Here is a 25,087-nt window from a genome sequence, read left to right on the forward strand (position 1 = left end):
TAATCTAAAAACCAATGCTAAAAACTAAATGCTAATAGAAATTAGATTTCCTTAATCTATGTGTAATCCTTTTTTACACCTCATTTATGTCACCCACATAAACACCACAAACACATACACACATACACATACGTGGCAGTTCTTTTGAGAGAAGAGACTATGTCTTATTTATTTTTTATCTTCCATTAGCATTTAGTATAATGTTATACATATAGTAGACCCTTCTTAAGTATTCACAAAAATTCATTTTTGCCATTTTAAATAATATTGAAACAACAAGATGAAGGGGAAAGTAGGACAATAAAAACTACCAATTATAATTATATAAAAAAGAGACAATAAAGAGAATGAGAAAAAATGCTTGTGGATCAACCAAAGCAGATGAAATATTTTTAAATGCTTTTTGGGGAGATGAGTAAGAATAGAGAAGAAGCATGATGCAGAGACTAAGTTCTGACAGGATCTATTTACCTTAACCTGCTCTTTACATCTTAATAAAATGATTAAGATCATTAACTGGCATAGACCATCTTCTACAAATGATCTTACCTGACCTAACAATCCTTGCTTTTAAAACTAGTCTGTAAACTTGCAAAGTCAGGCTTACATTTCCTTTTTCAAGGATCGCTGCAATGCTCTATTTGTGCCCCCAAATGAAGAGAAGGTAGGCATATGATGCTACTCCTAATTATCACTGGATTAAAAAGAAAAAAAAATCTGCCTGAGGAATCACTACTAAGTGCAGTCAATTGAATTCTGACTAATTCTGACACTACAGTATAATTGTTTTACCTGAGTGACACAGGAGAAAGGAGAGGATTAAGGTCTCTAAAGCCCACCGGGATACTTCATAAAATTAGAAAATGTGGGACAAAATAATTCAGATAAATGGAAGAAAAGAGGGGAAAAGTGGAGAAATAACAGATTGTGGGATGCTCACAAGCTGAAATATGATAATGATGCTCATAGCTCCACCCTTGCTAAATTTTTTTCATTATCAATTGACCCAGCAGGGTGAGGTTAGTTATGAGAAATTCATCCACTGGGGATTAAGGGGTAAAAGGACAGGAATGGAATTGAAAAATGCAAAGAAACACCCTAAATCACTGTATATAAGGAGGGCCTGATCAGGGCAGTCTTCACTTCCATTCCTCCCTCCGGGACAAGACTGACTAGGGTGCATTATGTCTTGCTTCTCTAGGGTTTCTTCCCAGGCTGGAGGCAGCGGTTGTGGCAGAGCGTCGGGTGGTGGAAGTAGCTTCAGCAGTAGCAGCAGATGTGCCTTGGGGAGTGGCTCTGCTCGGGGCTTCGGAGGCTCCAGCAGCTGTGGACTGAGTGGAGGCTTTGGCAGTGGGTTAGGGGGGGGTTTCGGAGGTGGGTTCAGTAGCAGCTCCATGATGGGAGGCCATGGAGGTGGCCTGGGCTCCAGTGCAAGCTTTGGTGGAGGCTTTTACAGTTGTGCTGGCTCCAGGGGCAGTGGAGGAACTGGCAATTGGGGTGCCAGTGATGGGGGCCTTTTCTCTGGAAGTGAAAAGCAAACCATGCAGAGCCTCAATGACCGTCTGGCTAGCTACCTGGACAAGGTCCATGCTCTAGAAGGGGCCAACACTGATCTGGAGATCAAGATCAGGGAATGGTATGATAAGTCTGGGGCTAAAGATGCAGAATCTAAGAAAGACTACGACAAATATTATCAAACAATTGAAGAACTAAGAAACCAGGTAAAGTAATATCTCAATCTCTTTTTCTTTTTTCTAGGCTATTAAAATGACAAAAGCAATAGATTTATTAATGTTTGTTAAATAATATTTTGCACAAAGAATAGCATAATATAAAACATAGTTAGGAAGATCTGATTTTAAGTCTTGTCTAACAAATTATAAGAATGAGAATTTTTATAGCACTCTAAATAAATATCTAAGATTATCCTTACAACCACCCTGAAAGAGAGAGGCTATTATTATTATCCCCATTTTACAACTGAGAAAACTAAGGCAAATAGAGGTACTTGCCTAGAATCACATAGCTAGTAAGAGTCTGAGACAAGCTTTGAATTCAGTTTATCTTGACTGAAGGCCTAATGCTTTATCCATTTAGCTATGGGTACTTTGCTTATCGTTACATGGGGTGCGGAGAGGTACAACCTCTCAACACCCTATGTAGCAATATCAAGCATTTTTAAAGAGGGATCACTGATTTTCTTAGGTAGAAAAAGTTTCCACAGAGATAGTTCTCTCACATCAGTGAAATTATAAATCTGGACCCAAAAATTTTTCCTATAAAATTGAAATTTTTAAGCTTTTAGCAACTGAAAATTGTTATATATTAATTTTATATATATAATATAACATAATAATGATATGAATAATATAACATCATAATATGTAATCATATATACTATTATATGAAAATATATTACATATGTGAAAATTGTTATTTGTATTAAGTTCCTGGAGTCAGATGACACATAATCTTTTGCTTCTAATACATAATAATTGTGCCACCTTAGGCAAATCATATAATTTCTGAATCTAAGATTCCTTACCTTCAACATGGAGATTATATAATAGAAATCCTTACTTCCTAGGCTCAAAAGAGATGATTTGTGTTCATAACTTGGCATCTTTTTATATAGCATTTTTTAATTACTATATAAATTTCAATTTCATTATCTAAAATATTAGAAATAAGATACTAATTACAAGGCTCAAAAGAGATGATTTGTGATCATTGCTCGGCATTTTTTATGTAGCAATTTTCAAGTAATATATAAATTTCAGTTTTATTATCTAAAATATCAGAAATAAGATACTGATTGAGACAAGTTTTTTTTTTTTCAGAAAAGTATTTCTTAACTAAGGCTACCTTAATAAATATGTACAGATATATTTAGCTTTATTTTTCCACCATTTTTGAAAATTTTCTAGATCATTGCAGCTACCATCGACAATGCCAAGATCATTGCACCTATTGACAATACTAGGTTGGCTGTTGAAGATTTCAGAATGAAGTAAGTTTGTTTTTAACTACTATTTCTAAAAGCAGTTTAATAAAACTAATAAAATCTAGGATTAGGAAGGACTAGAGAAATCAGGGAAAGAGCAAGATAGCAAAAAGAACATAGATAAGATATCAGTTTCCTCAATTCCAAAGTAAGAAGGAGAAGTCTAGATGACTACTAATATGTTTTCTGATTCCAAAATCTAAAGCATCTAATTAGTTGGTCATATAAATATAAGCAGCCCTATAGCAGAAGAAATTGCTAAAGAATTGAAATGTATATTCTAATAAAGAAATTCTAAAATGATATAATCTTTTTAAGCCTAATAATAATAAATTATTATAATATAATATATAATCTTTTGTTATAATAATTAATTATATATAATATATAATATTTAATTATTTTATTATAAAATTAATTATAATATATGATCTTTTTAAAAGTGGTAATTATATACATCAGTGCATAAGATGGGAAATAAGAAAGTGGTGAGTTTGATACTTACTTAGAGTAGTTAAGTATAAAGTTCATAAAATAACTTGGAAAGAGGCAGAAAAACTGTGTTCAAATGCTCCTTCTGAAGATGTTAACTACCTGTATGGCCTTGAACAAAGCATTTAATTTCCCTTGGCCTTAGTTTTCCTCATCTGAAAAATGAAAGGTTTGAATTAGACTACCTTTGAGATCCCTTCCAAGTCTTAGAACCATAATTCTATGAATATTTTGTAGATGAAATCAAAGCTTTTAAATAATTCACCTAATTGAAAAATCACACTCTGGACATTTTCTAAGGTATGAAAATGAGCTTTGCATACGGCAGTCTATGGAAGCAGATATAAATGGCCTTCACAAAGTGCTTGATGAGTTGAATATGACCACATCAGACCTGAAAATGCAGTATGAAAGTTTGAATGAAGAGCTGGTTTATCTTAAGAAGAATCATGAAGAGGTAGGGAGAAAGCCCCAGGGGGCTTGATTCATTTCCTTATTCTTCAATTGATCCCTTCCTCAATGATCAGGCTGCTAAAACCAAAGATCTCAGTCTGCCAAGGACATTTTCCTACTACTTCTCTCACTCCCACCATGAGCCTAGAGAATTGTACCCCATGGGACCTCTGGGATCATCTGGGGCCATCAGAATGAAGGCAATTTGCCACCAGATGCACTAGACGTTGTTGTTATATTTCTATCCATCACAACCAAAGTAAATGGAACCATAGCCTTCCCTCAGTCACCATCTTGCTCTGCTCTTCTTCAGAGTTCATTCCTGTCTGTCCAGGTCCTCCTTGTTATATCACCTGCGGGTCTCCAAGTTACTCTCTGTGCTCTCCAGTATGTCTAGTAGTCTTCTTCTCTATTTCAGCAACATTATTATGGTGGCCTTTGATTTTTTTCCTTTCTAGGAAATGAATAGTTCTCAAGGGAGTAATCATGGGGATGTGAACGTGGAGATGAATGCTGCTCCAGGAACGGATCTGACAAAACTGTTGAACAACATGAGGGCCCAGTATGAGGAGCTGGCTGAGCAAAACCGTAGGGAAGCAGAAGCGCAGTTCCGTAAGCAAGTAAGTCTGCAGCAACTGAGCAATGAGAAGCAGTGACTAGAAAGGAACAATTCACCCATCTTTTATTCCATTCTCTCTTGCCTCCCATGTGACCATAGAGTGCAACCTTACAAGCACAGATCTCCACTGATGCAGGAGCAACCGACTCAGCCAAGAGTGAGATATTGGAACTGAAGCGGACTCTTCAAGGCCTGGAGATTGAATTTCAGTCCCTAATAACCATGGTAGGTAAATGCCAGCCCTGATTTTAAACTTCTTGAAATTGTCTTGCATGTTTCTGTTATTCTACAGACAAGGAGAAAAGGTAAGGGTAATCTATAGTTAGCTAATGTCACAGGTAAATCTAGAGGATCAGAGGCACAAAGACAAAAAGGCAAAGACAAACAGAAAGATGTAAAGGGAAGAAGAAGGAGAGGGAAAGGAAGAGGGGAGAAGGAGGAGGAGAAGATGAGAAGAGAAAACAAGATAAACACACATAGAGAGAGAAAGAAAACCACCTCCACCTCTAGAACTCCAAATCACTTGATCTCTTGAAATCTCAGTTTACCCAAATTATGGATTGGACTAAAAGGCTGGAAGGCATTTTTTCATTTCTAAATCTCCAATGAAATTATAGGTACTCAGTTCCAATTGTTCTACAATGAAGAGAGCCATCTACACCCAGGGAGAGGACTATGAGAACTGGCCACAACATAGCATTTTCACTCTTTCTGTTGTTGTTTGCTTGCATTTTTATTTTTCTTCTCGGTTTTTTTTTCTTTCTACATCTGATTTTTCTTGTGCAGCAAGATAACTGTATGGATATGTATACATATATTGGCTTTAACATGTATTGGAATACCTGTCATCTAGGGGAGGGGGTGGGGGGAAAGAGGGGAAAATTTGGAACAGAAGGTTTTGAAAGGGTCAGTGTTGAAAAATTACCCATGCATATGTTTTGTAAATAAAAAGCTATAATTAAAAAAAGAAATTACAGGTACTTATGGATAGCCTGCCTTATTATGAATTTTTCACTCACAATGTAGGAAACAATTGAGGAAGCACTTTCTACCACTGAGACATTTATATGCTTAATGTCCATTAATATTTTTCAATATTTTCAATTATTTCATTTTGATATTTTGTGTATGAATGCACATATTTATAGCAAGACTCCCTGGAAGGCACCCTTGCAGAAACTGAAGGAAGCTATGTGGCCCAGCTCTCCCAAATGCAACTTCAAATCAGCAGCCTGGAAGAACAAATCTGCCAGATCAGAGGAGAGGTGGATTGTCAGAATGCAGAATATGAACAGTTGTTAAACATCAAGACTCGCCTGGAGATGGAAATTGAGACTTACCGCAGCCTGCTTGATGGAGAGGGGAAGTAAGTTGAGAGTAAAAACAACTCCATCAATCACTCCATTTCATTATTTTTCTGGCCCTTGGAACTAAATATCTACAGGTTGAAATAAGGCATCCCTTGGAAGGAGTACACTTCATCTAATTAAATAATCAACAAGCATTTTAAAGCATCTACTATGTACAAGGGATGATGTTTGGAAGGAAATTGTATGAGCTTACTCCCCATTTCTTTGACAAGAGAAAAACAATCTACACCAAAAGTCTAGAATGAATTCCCTTCTCACTTCTACCTCTTGTTATTCTCATTTTCAAGGTCCAATGCAGGTACCACGTCCTATATGAAATTTTTCCAGATCACCATTGTTTTTTCAGTCTCCACTCAAATTATCTTGTACATACTTATCAGTGGAAATAATATCTCTCCCCAATAAAACATAAGCTCTTCAAAGACATGGATTTTTAAGATTGCCTCCCCTCTTCACCACCTCCCTTGCCCCGCCAGGAATCTAGTATAGTACTTTCTTTAAATAGCATAGTACTTTAAATTCAGTAGACACTGAATTCTTAACATTATTTAATTAAATAATTGGTAATGATTCTTTCTATTTTCTTCTTTTTCAGTAATTCTGGAGGCAAGGGAGAAGTATCAAGAGGTCTACCATCTGCTGACTCAGGCACAGACCAATCAAAGAGAGGTAAAGTCTTTGTTCCCAGTTTCCTTTTTGTGCATCAATCATAAGTAAAACCTTCATTTACTGTACTTAGAACCTTCTATTTAAAACATAATTAGGAAACATATGTCTTTTAATCTTCATCCTTTTCAGTTCTTGTTTCTTTCCTTTTTTTAAGAGTCAAACAAAACCAGAGTGACCAGGATGATGAAAGAGGATCCGACTAGTAGTCAAAGGCTGTCATCTCAAGCTAATTATATTTCTGGAATGAAAATTAAATAAGCAGATGCTCAGATGGCCTTTGTCATAGAGAATGAAATAACGAGTCTTCCTGGAAAAAGAAACTGTCTCAACAGCCTAAGAGAAATCTACTCTTTTAGGCCCTCTCTGCTTTTCTTTTGGCTTTCTCTTGCCAAATACAAACTTGCAAAATGTGTTTCGCTTCTTAGCCATGCTGTCAGTCAATAAACTCTCCTCCTGTTGCAAATCAAACAGATTGGGTCTTAGTATTTTGTGGTATTTCAAATACTCAAGCTTACTGTTGCATATGAATATATTCCATGAATATGTCCCCAAAAAATTCTCCCTAAAAACTTTTTTATTATGAAAAATCTGATGTAGCCTCCTCTTCTAAGTTGGTAGGATTTTTGCATACATTAAGGGCTTAAAAGGCAATTTTCACTGACAATATGCTAAGGACCCATTCTAAAATGTCTACCAGAAAAGGACAGAAATGTTGATCATTCACTTTCAATTCCATTTAATTTGGGCATGTTTTTATCTTTTTATTAATTTTTTTCAATTAACAGACATTTACTTTGCCACACATCCCCCAATGGAAAGAATAGAAAAAAATTTAAACTCTTATAACAAATATGCATAGTCAAGCAAAACAAAATCCTACATTGGACACATTAAAAAAAAGTGCATCATCTTGCATTTTTAGTCCATTATCTCTCTGTCAAGTGGTAAGTAATATGCTTCATCATCAGTCTTCTGGAATATTGCCCAATCTGTGCATTGCTCAAAATTCTTAAATCTTTCAAAACTAAAATAAGCATTTGTTAAGCACAAAGGGTTCTGGATTTGATGTCAAATGACCCAGGTTTGATTCTCTGATCTCTCTCTATGTGACATAAGTCATTTAATATTTAGGGGTCTCAGTTTCTTCATCTATAAATTCATAAAATTATACTGGAAGGTCTTTAAAATCCCTTCCAGTTCTAACTCTATAATTCAATTGTCCTATGATCATATTAAGTGTAATGCACTGTCCTGGGTGCTGAAGATACAAAGACAAAAAAATATATTTTTAAAGGTTTCTGTCCTCAAGAGACTTATATTTTACTGAGAATCCAATGCTTTATCCACAGCAGTGATACATGGACTCTTGGGTCCCAGATCCTTTCAGGGGTTCCAGAAAGTCAAAACAATTTTTACAGTAATACTAAGACATTATTTGTTTTCTCAATCTTAATCATTCATTGATAACATTTCAGATTCCACATTGCAACTATCCTTTAAGAAACTACCATTTGTCAAATTTAATAGAATTACCAAAAAATAACATCCACAATTATCTGAAAAAAATACTTTTACTTCTTCCAATGACATTTCTGTATGAATCTGGATTTCTTTCATATGTTTCAATAAAAAAAATTTTTTTAAAGTATCACAAGAGATTGAAGGCAAAAGTAAATAGGAGAGCCCAGCTATCTTTTATTAAATGATATATTTAAGAAATTTTCAAAAATATATAAAATGATACAGCTCTTCTCACTATTTCTTCTTATTTAGGAAAATTTAGTTAATTTTCATAGGCCAGCTAAGAAGTACACTGAATAGAATACCAGACTTGACGTCAGGAAAACCTCAGTTCAATTCTGATCTCAGACATTTACTAGCAGTGAGACTATAGACAAATGACTTAATTCTATTTGCCTCAGTTTTCTCATCTTTCAAATGAGCTAAAGAAGAAAATGGCAAGGCACTCCACTATCTTTGCCAAGAAAATCTCGAATGGGGTTATAAAGTGTTAGACACTACTGACAGCAACTAAACAACAATAAGTTAATTTTCATAATTGCTTATGTCAATATGTAAGTATTATTGTAATGTCAGTGTTATCCTAAACTTATTAGTAAATGAATATTTTAAATTTTATCCTTTAATTTCTAATATAATAAATAGTGATAGGTACAAGTTACATGCCATGTTATTGTTGTTAATGGATCTCTGCCCTCTCTACACAATTACTATGCCTACAACCAATGAACCATTATTTAACACTCAAAAATTTTCTAACTATTTTTATATTATACTTATATTATATTTTATATGAAACCATCAGAAAAAAAGCTTCAGCAAGGAAGCAACATGCTTCTGGTACTTGCCACTTGTGACAGTGGGCAGGTCATCTTCATCTTCAGTTCTTCATTTCTAAAATGAGGTGATATGGTGATTAGATGATATCTAAGGTTTCTTTTAGCTCCATAACCAAGTAATCCTATGAAGTGTGCCTTAAAAGACCAATCCAGATAATAGCTTTAGATCTGGAAGAGACCTTGGAGGTTTCTTTAAGTACTGAGTGATTTGACCTCCTTTCTGTCCAACGGACTTTCTAGCACTACAATTCAAAGATACTAATTCTGCAGTTCTCAGCTTTTCAACTCTCACAGTCATAAATTACTACTGAAAAAAAACATAGTTTTGACTATATGGACCTTTGTCAGCAAAACTTTGTGAAAATACAACTCTCACAGCTGTACTTTACTACTGGAAAAACCATAGCTTTGACTGTTCAGAATTTTGTTTAATATGATGCCCTGATTTTTTAAGAAGGTAGAGATTCTTAACTTAGGATCCATGAAACTAGGCATCAATGGAAAGTTTTGAGAGGGGATCATAAAAATGCATGGGGAAAATGCATCTTTCTTTCAGTATAATTGATTTCTTTTGTGATCATAAATATTTAATTTTATCCATTCATAAATATTATTCTGAGAAACCTATGGTTTCAACACATAGGTTTCAACACATTGCCAAAAAGGTTCATAATACACACACACACACAAAAAAAAAAAAAAAAACAGTAAGAACTCCTGCTCTAGGGGGGAAAAAGGGAGAAAAACATTTTAGTCAGATAAAAAGCAATAATCCAAATTAGAATAAGCTTAATAATAATCGCTAAATGGAAAGTTTGCAAAGAGCTGAATAATATCTTGTTCAGAGCTGAACAATGTGATTGATGCTTTGCCCTTGGTGAAAATAGCTGGGTTGCATATTTCCTGCCATTATTCTCCTTGTAATTATTCCCAAATAATAACAATTTATTATTCTCCACTCAGGGAGAAAGGCTTAAGCCACCTGGAAGGTCCAGTGTGCACTAGAGCAGGAGGACTATTGAGGAATAAATGGGTCAGGGCATAGTAAGAACTAGATGATTTTCAGAGACCAAGAGATTAAATTCTGAAATTAAACAAAGAAAATCTATTCTAAGGTTAAAAAGAATATGTCTTGAGTCCCAGTTGCTGATTGCGTAAAAAGGGGTGTTTTCTGTGTTTGTGACTTCTTCCCATTCAGACTTCAGATCATGAGTTGAGTACACTGGAGTGGAGAGATAAACAACCTGGATTCATACAGACAATAGGAAGCAAAAACCATATCAAAACCAGCATTACCCAGTATCAACTGAGGATGGGCAATTACTGTGAATCTTGTTCTGGAGCAGATTGGTATATCATGGGATAGTATCATTTTCCCTCCTCCTTTTCTTTTATCTTTGAGTAAAGATGAAAGTCCCTATATGAGTGCTTAGGAATTTCCCAATATACACAGAAAAATCTGAGGATAAGAAGGCTGTGAAAGACAAATGGATATTTCACAGTGATTGTCTTGACTTAGATGGAGAAATATAATTGTCTATTTTCTCTTTTTATTTTATTTTATATATATATATATATATATATATATATATATATATATATATATATATATATATATATATATATATATATATACTTATTCTACATTTATATTATATATGTATACAATAAAATGTTCACTTAATTCTATGTATAAAACTCCTAAACCTAAGTGCTGTGAGATGGAAGGTGAAAATAAATGTAAGAGCAGCAAATTTTATATTTTGATATTTTCAATATTTATCTTCCTGGATTATATTGGGACCTGGGGGCAAAGGAAAAAGTCCATAGGAAAACTGCATCTTGGGCAGCTTGTTTAAATTGCAAAGCTAACTTAAGCTGTGAGTGCTGTGACAGCTTAGGTAGTCCTCCATCTTGTGGTTAAGTCAAATATTACACTTAAAGCTGATTCCAAGTCCCTGCCTAGACTATATGATAGTCCATAAATTGATTGTTGCTGTTCAACTGTTTGTCGGTGACATCCAATTCTTTGTGACCCCATTTTGTGTTTTCTTGGTAAAAATACAGGAATGGCTTGCTATTTTCTTCTCTCGCTCATTTTACAGATGAAGAAATTGAGGCAAACAGAGTTAAATCACTTGTCTAGGTTATCCAGTTAGGAAGAATCTGAAGCTGTTTGAACCTGTGATGAGTCTTTCTGACTCCAGGTCCAGCGCTCTATCTCCTGCATCACCTAGATGCCTTCAATGAGCAAATAACTCAAACAAATAGAACATAGATATTTGATGTTACATGTGGATCTTTACTCTCACAGATATTTTACATTGTTATTCTCCAATGTACCATTGCTAGGAAATGCCGACTTCCAGCTCTTCTGATTCTTGATATTCAAAACCACCTTGTCCCTCAATAAAAAAAAATCCCTTTAATCTACTTCACTCCTATCCAGTTCATCTCTATACCTTCCTATATATCTTATTCTTTCCTCCCTTTCCATTATGCCCTCTGAAAATTTGTTTAATTGTTACAAACTCTCTTACACCTTAGATTGCTTTTTTTTAATCTTCTTATCTTTTCTATCTTCTGCTTCTTGTTCCTTCTCTCACACTCTGAATATAAGGGACCAAGATGAAAAAGCTGATATATTTCTTGCTCCCTACCACCACTTTCAAACTCACTATCTACCGTCACACTCCCAACCATCATTTCTCCTTCTTTAAAGTTAATTTCAGCCTTTACATAATCTTGTTGATATAATCTATGGTCTTCCCTGACCCCTTTTCTTCTTCCCAATAAGTTCAGTAGTTGATTCAGAGTCCTCTATCTAGAAGAAAAAGTCCTCCTCAATTCCTATGAATTCTTTCTCCAGTTTACCTCAACAACGTAAAGACGTGATTATGCTTTAAACAAGTATAACCCATTTCACTAAATTTGCCTCAGGTACAAAATTCCTAGCATCATCTGATTTTCACAAGAACCTGGTAAAATTAGTATTACTATATTCTTTTTATGGATGAGAAGATGGGGTAGCTAGATGGTGCAGCAGACAGAGCACCAGCCCTGAAGTCAGGAGAACCTGAGTTAAAATCTGACCTCAGACATTTAACACTTCCTAGCTGTGTGACCTTGGGCAAGTTACTTAACCCCAATTGCCTGAGCAAAAAGAGAGAGAGAGAGAGAAAGAGAGAGAGAAGAAGAAGAAGAAGAAGAAGAAGAAGAAGAAGAAGAAGAAGAAGAAGAAGAAGAAGAAGAAGAAGAAGAAGAAGAAGAAGAAGAAGAAGAAGAAGAAGAAGAAGAAGAAGAAGAAGAAGAAGAAGAAGAAGAAGAAGAAGAAGAGAGGGAAAGAGAGAGGGAGAGGGAGAGGGAGAGGGGAAAGGAGAGAGGGAGAGGGAAAGGGAGAGGGGAAAGGAGAGAGGGAGAGGGAAAGGGAGAGGGAGAGGGAGAGGGAGAGAGAGAGGGAGAGGGAGAGGGAGAGGGAGAGGGAGAGAGAAAGGGAGAGGAAGAGGGAGAGAGAGAGGGAGAGAAAGAGGGAGAGAGAGAGGGAGAGGGAGAGGGAGAGGGAGAGGGAGAGGGAGAGAGGAAAGAGGAGAAGGAGAGGGAGAGAGGAAAGAGGAGAGGGAGAGGGAGAGAGGAAAGAGGAGAGGGAGAGGAAGAGGGAGAGGGGAGAGGGAGAGGGAGAGGGAGAGGGGAAAGGGGAAAAGGAGAGGGAGAGGGGAAAGGGAGAGGGAGAGGGAGAGGGAGAGGGACAGGGACAGGGAGAGGGAGAGAGATGATAGCACATGTTTATAGTCTCTGCTATTGAAAAGGCTGGGACCAATGGATCATTTGATTTCAAAAGGTCTGAAATTTATTGGATGTCTACATCCAATTGGTATGACACCAATATGATAAGTCCCTGGGAATTAGGCAACTAGGCTTTTTAAACAGAGGTAAAATGGCTCAGAATGGAAACAGTACATGCTAATCAATAATAGGTTGAAACTGTGAGTTTCCACTGAACTTCCAGCCAAGGCAAGATAAGGAGAAATTGTCTCAATAAATAAATAAGATAAGAAAATGGACACTCAGAAAAGTTATAAATGACTTGTCCAGGGTCACACAACTAGTAACTGTTAGAGGTATCTGGTACTAAAAGATAAAAGTTGGATAGTGAGAAATAAGCATTAGGTATTTATTGTTCAGTCGTTTTCACTTGTGCCCAATTCTTCATTACCCCATCTGGAGTTTTGGAGTTTTCTTACAAAGATACTAGAGTGTTTGCTATTTCCTTTTTCAACTTATTTTACAGATGAGGAAACTGAGGCAAACGGACTTAAGTGACTTGTCAGCTCAGGGTCACATGGCTAGTAAGTATCTGAACCTGGATTTGAACTCAAATCCTGATTCCAGGACAGATGCTTTATCCACTGTACCACTTAGGCTATCCATAAGTAGAAACAATAATAAATAACAATAGAGTCAAGAAGATCTGAGTTCAATCTAACCTCAGGCACTTACTGACCATGTGACCCTAGGTAATTCAATTACTAAATAAAAATAGTTGCTATTAATAATAATAATAATGATAAATTAATCTGCCTTGGTTTCCTTAATTTTCAAATGGGGATTATAATAGCACCCAATCCTCAGGGTTGTAGTGCTTAGGCAGTGAAAGATGTGTGATAGATACTTATCAAATTCTAATTTTCTGCCTTTTTTCCTACCCAGGAGAAGTTTAGATTTGAGTTCACAGGTTGGCTCTGCTATTTATTCTTTATGATGCTGGGCAAGTCACTTTACCTCTTCAAGTCTCTGTTTTCTCACCTATAAAATGAAGGAAGTAATTAAATGATCTGTAACATCACTTCAATCAAAAATCTACTATCTTCAAAGTTAGCCAGTGAACCATAGATTAACTAAAAAAATTTCAAAGTCAGGCAAAGGAATTTAAACTGATTCTAATCAAGGAAAATCAGAAATCATAGATGATTCTTGAGTAAATAAATTGATATATCATCTAAATAATGTAATGAATGGACTGAGCACCAGTCCTAGTGTCAGGAGGATCTGCTTCAGATACTTAACATTTACTAGCTATATGAACCTGGGCAACTCATTTTATTCCATTTAACCCCAAATGCCTTGCAAAAAGAAATAAAAGTAATGTTTTTGGAAGGTTAATGCATATTAGAAAAATGGTACAAAACATCAAGGACACAAAACAAGAAATTATTTTAATGCTATAAAGTAATGAAGGTCTAGAAAAGGGTTGTGGCAAGAAGAATGGAAAGGAAGAGACAGATCTACAAATAAGAAGAAATTGCTGGCAAAATTGATCTCAAAGTTGAGGAAGAAGAGACCACAAGGAATTTAAGGTCTTGGGTCTGCATTGCTTGATTGATTATCATCCTCCATTCTTGAAAAGGACCAAAATGACATGTTGATGTTGGAGTCAAGATATATCTTAGTGTGGCCAATCAGACCCATACAAGCTTAAAATGTTTTATGGCAGGTTGGGCACAAATAGTCCACATGAACATTTGGAGTGGAGATATCTCTAAATTTGGACAGCTCACTTTTTAAAATACTATAACTCTGCTTCACTCATAAATCATGGTACCTTTTTTGATGTGGGTACTTTGCCAGTGTCTCTCATATCATGCAATCAATTCCAAAGTGTTTCAGAGATACAATACTAGAGAGATACTGCAATGCTAGAAAAAATGGCAGCACCAATAACAGAAATATCAATGGTGAAAAGAGAAAAGAGATGATGAATAGTAATACTTTAACTAGAGGAACACAGCAGATCTGTATTTTTTTTTTAAAGAGAGCAACAGCTGAAGCACATCATGAGTAATTTGTGATCTGCAGAGATGGAATTCACATGCAGAGACAGAATTTAGCTGGAGCATTAGGGGAACAAAGGATGACTATTACTGCTCACTCACATTTATCTTTTTATGTTTCTCTTGATTTTGTATCTTAGTCATACTTTTTATCTGTCTATGACTTTGTATCTTGGTCATATGCTCTAAATCATTATTGATTAGAGAAATGCAAATTAAACAATAATATTTAACATCTATAGATTGGTTAAAATGATTGAAAGGGAAAGAGACAAATGATGGAGAGAATGTGAAAAAATTGGGACACTAATTCACTTTGAACTAATTCAAACATTTTGGAGAACAACCTGCAACTATGCTGAAAGAGTATATTATACATTTGATTTAGCTATACAAGTGCTAGGTCTGCTTCCCAAGATGATTAAGGTAAAAAGAAAAGAATCTATATTTTCTAATACATTTATAGCAGCTTTTTTGTGATGACAAAGAACAGGAAATTGTGAGGATGCTCATCAACTTGGGATTGACTGAACAAGTTGTGATATATGATCATGCTGGAATGTTACTAAACTATAATAAATGATGAGCTCAGTGATGTTTGAATAGACTTGCACATAATAATGAAGAGCAAAATCAGCAAAACCAAGAGAATGTTGCATGTAGTAATGACATTGTTTTAAGAATGTGTGGAATAGAGAGATAAGGTGAAGAACTTACAGGAATATGTGAATTCTTTTTCTATATTTTATTTTCATTATTTCTGTGTTTCCCCTATGACCTGTATAATGTGTGCAGGCTCATATTTACTTGAGCGTTGGCCAGCTATAAACATATTTACTTAACCTGAGCTGATGACATTTATCAGTATTTGACATTTATCAATATTTAATCTATTACCTTGACCACTGTCTGCTTAATTATCTGAAGCCTAAAGGTCTGATTTTTGTTTCCTAGAAATCAGTGATTTCGGGGAAACAGAAACCTTCCATTCCAATCTCTCCGGATAGCAACAACCAATTAGATGCCTCCCCCATCCCTTCTCAATGCTTTCTTACTTGTGATGTAATCTCTTGTATAAAAGCTGTGTACCTTTACTACTTCTTTAGCCCTCCTACCATGAGCTTTCTCTTTCTTATCTCATGATGGGATGGCTCATCCTCCGGAGGTTTCAGTAAACAACCTTTCTGCTTTCTATTTTGAGTGATCTCTAAGTAGTCATTTTGGGTAAGGGTCTTCCCCATTCTACAAGAATAACTTTGAGTCATTTCAACTATTATAAATACCCATTAGCTCCAAAGGACATTTGAAGGTAGATGCTATCTGCATCCAGAGAAAGAATTGATCAAAAGAAACATGTGTAGAACATGTATATATATATATATATATGTATATATACACAATATTTGTATGCATATACATACATATTTGTAGCTCATATGTCTAAAGATGGGGGGGAGAAAAACTTTCTTATATATTTAAAAGGAATAGCAAGTTGTACATAATAGATTTACAGTTTCATGTGCAATCATCTTTTTTTCTATTCTACTATGTTATGGAAAGGCTTATTTTATTTCTTAAGTTCAGAAAAAAAAAAAGAAAAACATTTTGTGTCTTTTATGCTCACCCATTTATATTCTATCCAAGTCTCTCTTTTATATCTCTCATTTCTTTTCTAATTCTCTCCTCTATTATTCTCATTTCATTTGTCATTTTAACTACTTTAACTCTTGCTTTATTTCCTCTAGGAATTAAAATTGATTTTTCTCTGCTGTATTTTTCTTTGAGAGTTTCTTGTTAGCTGTTTTGGATTATTCGTTTCTGTTTTGTATATATGTTTTGGAAATGCTTGTCATAATAATAGCTCTTTATATTTTAGGCATTCTCATTCTTCCAGCCTTATTTTCCAAATTGGAACTTTGTGTTAAATCTAGGTTCTTTGTATTTCTGGTAGTACTATCATGACTTTGTATGGCCATAATTGTTTGATCTGTTATATGCTTGCTGAATTCTTGTTGGGTTGTTTTTTGGTTTTTGGTTTTTCTTGAGGTGGGGTGAGGTTGGGGGGGAGGGGTTGTCCTTGAGTTGACTCCTAGGTATTCTTTCTCAAGGGATGAATTTTAAGTCTCAGAGATCCAAACTTCCTCTTACGTGTAAAGCCGTGTCACTGAGGCCTTCTCCTTCCCCAGGGACTAAGTCGAAGTTCCCACTTCTAGTGAGAATGATAGCACTATAGCAACATCAGGAGCCAAGTCCTGATTCTCAGATTTCCCCTCCTCAAAGCAGAACAACAGTATTAAGATCCTATTCTTCATCCAAAGGATGAGTCCAAGATACTCCACTCATCCCTGAGGGATAATTCTGAAGTCCTAATTCTAGGGTCTCAGGGTCAGTCTCCAATATCACAACCCATTCATTCCTTGTGAGCACCCCTTGCTTCTCACAGCCCTCCTTTTTAGTGTCCCTCCCCCCGCCTTAGAGTTCCTCCCCCTATCTTACCCCTTTCCCTCCTAGTTCCCGTATTCCCTTCCGCTTAGCTTATTCCTTCCCTTTCCACTTTTCCCTTCTCACTTTTCAATGAGATGGGAGAAGTTTCACCATAGATTGAATATGTCTTAAGATTTTTCACTTAAAGCCAATTCTGAAGGCAGTAAGATACTCACTATATTCATCCCCCTCCATTCTTTCTCTCAGATATAATAGGTTTCCTATGCCTCTTCATGAGATGTACTACCCCCACTTTACCCTTTTTCTGGTACAATGTCCTTTCCACATCAATTTCTAGAACAAGGTATACATGTATTCTTTATACATCTATATAGTCAAAATATAGTTCCCAAGATTAATCTTTACCTTTTTAGATTTCTCTTGAGTTCTATATTTGTAGATCAAACTTTTTGTTAAGTTCTGGTTTTTTCATCAGAAATAGATGAAATTCGCTTACTTCGTTGAATGTCCATCTTCTTCCCTGGAAAAAGATGCTCATTCTTGCTGGGTAAGTTATTTTTGGTTGCATACCAAGTTCCTTAGCCTTTCGGAATATCATATTCCAGGCCCTTCGATCTTTTAATGTGGATGCTGCCAGATCCTGGGTGATCCTTATTGTGGCTCCTTGATACTTGAATTGGGTTTTTCTAGCCGCTTGCAATATTTTTTCTTTCATCTGAGGGTTCTGGCATTTGGCCACTATATTCCTTGGTGTTTTGATATTAGGATCCCTTTCAGTGGGTGATCGATGAATCCTTTCAATGTTTATTTTTTCCTCTGTTCCTATGACTTCTGGGCAGTTCTCTTTGATAATTTCCTGGAAGACAGTGTCCAGGCTCTTTTTTTCATCATGTTTTTCTGGGAGTCCAATGATTCTCAGATTGTCTCTCCTGGATCTGTTTTCCAGGTCTGTTGTCTTCCCCAGAAGGTATTTCACATTTTTCTCCATTGTTTGATTTTTTTGGATTTGCTTGACTGATTCTTCTTGTCTCCTCGAGTCATTCAATTCCACTTGTTCAATTCTGATTTTCAGTGAAGTATTCTCTTCACTCACTTTTTTAAAATCTTTCTCTAATTGTCCAATTGAGTTCTTTTGTTCTGTGGAATTTTTTTCCATTTCGCCCATTTTGTTTTTTAGAGAGCTGTTTTCTGTTTCCAGTTCACTAATCCTATTTTTCAAGGATTTTACTTCTTTATCCACTCTCTCTTTAACTGACTTCTCCAGGCTCTTTTGCCAAGCCTCCCTCTCCTTTTCCCAAGCCTCCCTCTCCTTTTGCCAAGCCTCACTCTGCTTTCCCCATTTTTCTTCTAGCTCCCTTGTGAGAGCCTTTTTAATCACTTCTATGAGGTTCATCTGTGCTGAGGAACAGACGATCTCCTCCTTTGGGGATTCACCTGGGGACTGCCTGTTTTTAGTCTCCTCAGGATTTAGAGTCTGCTCTCTATCTGTGTAGAAGCTGTCAAGGGTTAAAGTCCTCTTCAGCTTCTTGCTCATTCTGTCTATTAATCAGAGACAAACTACCAAAGAAAAACAGAAAAAACTGGAGTCTTTCTTTGGGGGGGGGGGGGGGCTGGGTGTGTTATCGAGCTTCCTCTACAGACTGCAGGGGGCAGCGGTGAGGCACTAGCAGGACTGTGCTGCGCCTGCGCTCTGAGATCCCAGAGCGTGCTGAGTCACTGAGGGGGGGGAAGGGGGGGCGGCCAGGTCCTGAGAGACTCCAGCTGTTTGCGGTTGTGTTCTTCAGCCCCGGTGTTTTTAGCTTCTCTGCTGGGCTGTTGACTTGCTGCAGGTTCCAAACCTGTAGCGAAGCTCTCCCTGCAGAGACAGCTGCGATCACTCCCCACCCCCTCTCCAGTCTGCTCCCGTGCTCTCACTGCCGCTGCCCTCAGCCTGCGCCCGATCTAAAACCGCCCCAGCCCTCCAGTAAAGACAGACCTTTCTTGGCGGATCTCAAGGATGGCTTCTCTTGGTAACTATTTGTGGGTTTTTTTCAGTCAAGCATTGATTCAGAGGCTTGTAATGAAGTGGATAGTGAGAGAAAGCGCGGAGCTTATGCAACTGTGAGCCTCCTCTCCGCCATCTTAACCGGAAGTCCCATTCATTCCTGATAAATAATTTTTGCCATAGTTGTTTGCCTATGGGACAAATCTGTGATCTTATATTAGAAGGATGACCTGCTGTATTTTCTCCTTAGATTCTTTATCACCACCCAAACTGGTATTTATTTGAGATTATTGTTCATATAGCCATTGGGTATCTAAATGTCAGGTACTAGGGAAACATATTTTAAAGGAATAGCTATCATACTCCAAGTAGTCAGTATAAAGTAAAGGCAAAATTTTCAGCCACTAAAGTTCATCTCAAATGCATTTTCTTCTAGTGTCTTCAACAACTATCATATTTTGCTAGTTTTGAAGGAATTATCTTCATAACAAGTCACTGTAAAATTCACATACTTGATTGTTGAATGGACAGATGAAGTGCCTAAACTGTAACTTGCTGAAAGTAACATAAACAAATTTCCTTTTCATCAGTGGGGAACATGAAAAAAATTCTTCCACAAACTTTTCTTCTTTATCTTTATGTACATCTATTCAACCACTATTTCTGAATCTGGAACCTCCTAAAAATCACATCCAGCTTGCAGAAATTTATGTTGATGCCTACTTTGTATGGAAAAAATGGAAACAATTGCCCTATTTTGCAAGCAAGATACTATGGTAATTGATAAGCTCAGACCTCAAAAGCTGGAAGGAACCTTGGAGATCATGTAGTCCAAAAATCTCATTTTACAAATGAAAAAGCTGAGGCATAGTGGCATGAATTAATTGACCTGAAGTCACACAGGCAATAAGCTGCAGAGCCCAACACAATTCCTCAAACACTTGTGATTCATATTGCAATAATATTGTATTAAACTTGTGGCATGTATTGTTATATTTTACTATATTATCCCATTTTAATATGGAGGCATTTAATTAGAATATTGAGCTTGCTTAGTCTCAATACCACCCATGATAGTTCATTATCATTTGAATACCTCAGTCTCCTTTTATTTTAGCCCCATGATAAGAACAAAAAAGGCTGCTTTTTTTTTCTAGTTTTTAATCTGCAAAAATCTGCCTTCTTCCTCCTACTTTAAGTCATAGAGAACATCCTGAACAAAGAACTTTACATACATTATCATATTTGATTAAATGCAAAATTACAATTGAAGGTTCAAACTCTCTTAGGATGCCTAGTACAATAGCATGGAGGTAGAAAATTAAATATCAAGTCCAGTCAACAGAAAGATCAGTTTGACTGAAATAGTAAGCATGGGAAAGGGAATAATATGAAATAAGCCTGGAAAGGCAAGCTAGAGTTAGACTGGGAAAGGCTTGAAATGCCAAGTTGAAGATTTTTTATTTTATTCAAAGCAGAGGATCTAGACCTGGAATCCATGAAATTGGAGTTTTAAAAGTATTTTGATAATTGTATAATTGGTTTCCTTTGTAATCCTGTGCATTTACACATTTAATATTTTTCTGAGAAAAGGTCCATAGGCTTCAGGGATGAATGACAAAGTTTGTTGTTTTGCAGTTATTTTTCAGTAGTTTCCTACTCTTGGGACCCCAGAATTTTCTTGGGATTTACACTAGAGTAGTTGGCCATTCCCTTCTCCAGATCACTTGATAGATGAGGAAACTGAGGCAAACAGAGTTTAAGTGACTTATCCAGGGTTGCTCAGCTAGGAAATGTCTGAGGCCAGATTTGAACCCAGGAGGATGAATCTTCTTAACATCAGCAACCAAATAACAAAAAGGTACATCCCAAAAAAGGCTAAGAATCCCTGTCCTATCAGGAACAACTGGATTAGCATGTTATTGTAATAGTTCAGAGAGAGATGATGAGGACCTGGATGGCCATGAGACGAAAGAGAAAAGAACAGATCAATCAACAAGCATTTATTAAGTAAGGCAGGTACTATACTAGGTCCTAGAACCAAAAACAAATAAGAAATTGGCAGATAAGGAAGATGTTTTAGAAGTGAAATTGACAGGCTTCGGCAACCATTCGCCTGGTTTGGGGGACCAAGAAAAAGAAGAGTAAAAAGTTGAGGATGACTCCAAAGGTATAAATCTGATTAACTAGAAAATGAAATGGGGAAGATGAAGGAGAGACACATATGGAGTTTGGAGGTGGAGAAGATAATGAGTCCCCTTCTGAACATGTTTAACCTGATATTTATGGGTATCCTCTCCCCCTACCAAAATAAAGTAATTCCTGTCATTTATGCTTGAAGCTATAAAAATTTGGGACACAAATACCAAAACTTTGGTAGCAAAACTAGAAGTGAATGTACTTTCTTCTCACAACATGAAGAATTTTTTTGTCTTTGGAATCATTTCATATCTTGAAGGGCAATAAAAAATATAACACAGAATAGAAAACAGAAGAAAAATCAGTCTAAACAATATTTGCCAATCACTTTGCCATGATGCTGTGTTGCTACAAGATTTGCATATGTGGCTTCAACAAAGGAATGACTTAAAGAATTGGTTTTAAATATCTCTAAATAAATGCTAGCACAATCAAGCTTCTACTATCTCATCAAACATATTAGAAAGGTTGCTCTTATCATATGTTAATTAGAAAAGAAAGAAATCTGTAACCCTCCTGAAATATTAAAACTATTTTTGTTGTTTTTGTTTGGTCAATTTAATCATGTCTAATTCTCCACAATTCCATTTGGGGTTTTCTCAGCAAATATATTAGAATGGTTTGCCATTTCCTTCTCCAGCTCATTTTATAGATGAGGAAAGGATTAAGTGACTTGCCCACGGTAACACAGCTAGCAGGTTGTCTTAGGCCACATCTGAACTCAGATCCTCCTGGTTCATGGTTAACTCTACCCAGTTAAATCTAAATAAAGAGGAAATCAAGGCATCTGACTGGAATTTTAACCCTTTCTCTAACACTGAGATAAGTAACTTTTTTCTTTCCTGTGGGAAACCATGGAGGGAAAATTTAATTAAATGCTTTTCCTCCTCAAATTGATTCTCAAATAGTCCCTTCACTGGCTACACTTTCTTTTCTTGCTCCCTCCATATAAGCACGTCCTCCTAAATTTTTGTCCACAGTCTTCCATTCTTCCAGTTTTTTATAGAATTTGATTTTTTTCTTCAGTAAATTTTTGTCTTGAGTTCTATAATTGAAAATCAATTTTGAGGGCAGCTAGGTGGTGTGGTCACCAGTGCTGAAGTCAGGAGGATCTGAGTTCAAATCTTGTCTCAGTTTCCTAGCTGTGTGACCCTGAGTAAGTCACTTAACCCCAATTGCCTCAGGGGGAAAAAATTAAAAAAGAAAGTCATTTTTTTCCAGTTCTGGTCTTTTCATCAGAAAAACTTTAAAGCCTTCTATTTCACTGAATAACCATTTCTGCACACACACCCCAAAGGATTATGCTCAGTTTTGCTGGATAATCCTAGGTCCTTTGCCTTTTGGAATATTATATTCCATGCCCTCTGATTCTTTAGTATAGAAGCTGCTAAATCCTCTATAATCCTGACTGTGGCTCCCTGATATTTGAATTGCTTTTTTCTTTGCTGCTTACAGTATTTTATTCTGGACCTGGGAGCTCTAGAATTTTGCTATAATATTCCTAGAAGTTTTCATTTTAAGATCTCTTTTAGGAAATGATCAATAGAAGGTACTATAAGCTAAGGTTACAACCAAAGTAATAAGTAACAGATCCAGAATTTGAACCTAAGTATTCTCACTCCAGACCCAACACTCTTACTGAACTATGCCTGAACATTCCAAAGAGAAAGTCAATTTCTGTGAACTACAAAATGAAAGATGCAAATCTTTAGTTCTGAGTGTGTAATCCTTTAGCAAAACATCTGTTCAAGGCTAAAATTTGAATGCTGGATATAAATATATTCCAATTTGATTCAAGACACTTGGATTCAAACCATGATGCTTCCTGATTGTGCAACTCTGGGTAAATCACTTAACATCATTGGCCAGTTTCCTCATTTGGAAAATAAAAGGGTTGGACTAGTGAGAATCCCTGGGGTCTGTTCTAGTTCTTATGCTATGATCCTATGAAGGGTATGAAATATTAAATATCTCCATTGATTTTGAATTACTTCGAGAAGCAATTTTTTTTTCAATTTTATCTGTCATTTTATAGGTTGAGAAAGATCAAGTGACAAAAATATAGCTGTAATTTTAAAATTCGCAGATAGATTTGTGTGAGAAAAAGTGTGTATGTGTATTAGCAAGGCAATTAAAGTTAAGTGATTTATCTAGGGTCACACAGCTAGGAAATATTAAGTGTCTGAAGCTGCATTTGAACTCAGGTCCTCCTGCCTCCAAGGCAGAGCCATCTAGCTGCCCCAGATATTTCATTAGTGATAGAAAGCTTTGGACATGGGGCTTAATCAAGCTTCATAGTTCCATAATCAGTAATGACCCACTGAAAATAATTCATGGATAAGAGTTCATTAAATCTTTTCCAAACCTAAAAGCAGTGATAAGGATATTTTAAATTTTATCTATAATAAAAATATTACATGAGAGAATTTTCAGCCAATTGAAATTAATCAAGTCTCAAAAACAATTTGCAAAAAAAAATAAATTGACCAATGGATAGTTCTACAAAGAACATTCAAATAGTTTGTTTCTGAGAAAATAACGAATGGATTTTATTTTTTATTTTCATATTTTGTGTGTGCCCTTTGTAATTTAATATTTGTAATTTGGGGGTAAACTATAAGAGCATAAAGTGATACATGAGATATGTGAGCCACCTTGCTTTAGAGATATAGAAATTGGGAAAGAAATTGTAGAACTGTTTTATGTGTTACTTTTTTCTCAAATAAACTAGTTCTCAGTTTTTTCATCTGTAAAGTAGGGGCATTGGTCTTTGGCAAAGACTCCTCCCCCCCCCCAAAAAAAAAAGATCTTTTAATCCCATCAATATATAGCCAGTTCTTATTTGCTTTTGTATTGTTTCAGTCATGTCCTACTTTTCATGACCACATTTTGGGGTTTTCTTGGCAGAGGTACTGGATCAGTTTGCCTTTTCCCTTCCCAGCTCATTGTACAGATGAGGAAACTGAGACAAACAGGGTTAAGTGACTTGGCCAGAGACAAAAGGCTATTAAATGTCTAAGATTAGATTAGAATTCAGGTCTCCCCAACTTCAAGTCCAGACCTCTAATCATTGAGCCATCTAGCTGCTTATCTTAAACCAGAGGGAAGTTATCTTAAACCAGAAAGAAACTAGAAAGAGGATCTTATCATTATTGAAAATAAGTCTACATTAGGAAATAGCATGCTACACATTGTGCAAATCCTAGACTATTTTTAATTAAGAAGCTCACCATCTGTAAGAAAAGCCACATATGCACAGAAGGAATTAGGACTCATCCAAGAGCACACTAAGGGAAGAAAAACCAGTCAGGATTTTATTCACTGAATGCCTTTGGCAAGAATCAGCTTTGAGACATATAATTTCTGAAAGACTTCAGGGTGATTTAGTTTCACAAGTAGAATCTAAAAGACAAAATGGAAGTGAACTGACAAGAACTAAGAAGGTTAGCAAAAAAAAAAAAAAAGAGTAAAGGGCAAACTTTCACACAAACATGTACACATACAAACACAGAAAATATTAGACTTACAAGAGACCTCCAAGAACAGTATAGTGTAATGGAGAAAAGGGGAGTTCATGTCATGGAATAAATTCAGAGTCTGAAATCAGTGGATCTGGGCTAAGATGCTGGCTCTGCTAAGTGCTACCCGAGGGTGTAAGTCACTC

General features: G+C 36.1%; 1 protein-coding gene across 1 annotated transcript; it reads left to right on the plus strand.

The window, feature by feature from the left end:
• The first annotated feature begins 1,184 nt into the window (after positions 1 to 1,184).
• LOC127561353 (keratin, type I cytoskeletal 24-like) lies at positions 1,185 to 7,052 on the plus strand. The gene is made up of 8 exons (XM_051996626.1): positions 1,185 to 1,721; positions 2,928 to 3,010; positions 3,797 to 3,953; positions 4,408 to 4,569; positions 4,668 to 4,793; positions 5,717 to 5,934; positions 6,534 to 6,607; positions 6,762 to 7,052. Exons 1-8 carry the CDS (start codon positions 1,185 to 1,187, stop codon positions 6,863 to 6,865), a joined length of 1,461 nt encoding a protein of 486 aa, XP_051852586.1. The 3' UTR covers positions 6,866 to 7,052.
• Positions 7,053 to 25,087: the final 18,035 nt, after the last annotated feature.

Source organism: Antechinus flavipes, chromosome 4 (genome assembly GCF_016432865.1).
Source record: "Antechinus flavipes isolate AdamAnt ecotype Samford, QLD, Australia chromosome 4, AdamAnt_v2, whole genome shotgun sequence".
Lineage (NCBI taxonomy): Eukaryota > Metazoa > Chordata > Mammalia > Dasyuromorphia > Dasyuridae > Antechinus > Antechinus flavipes.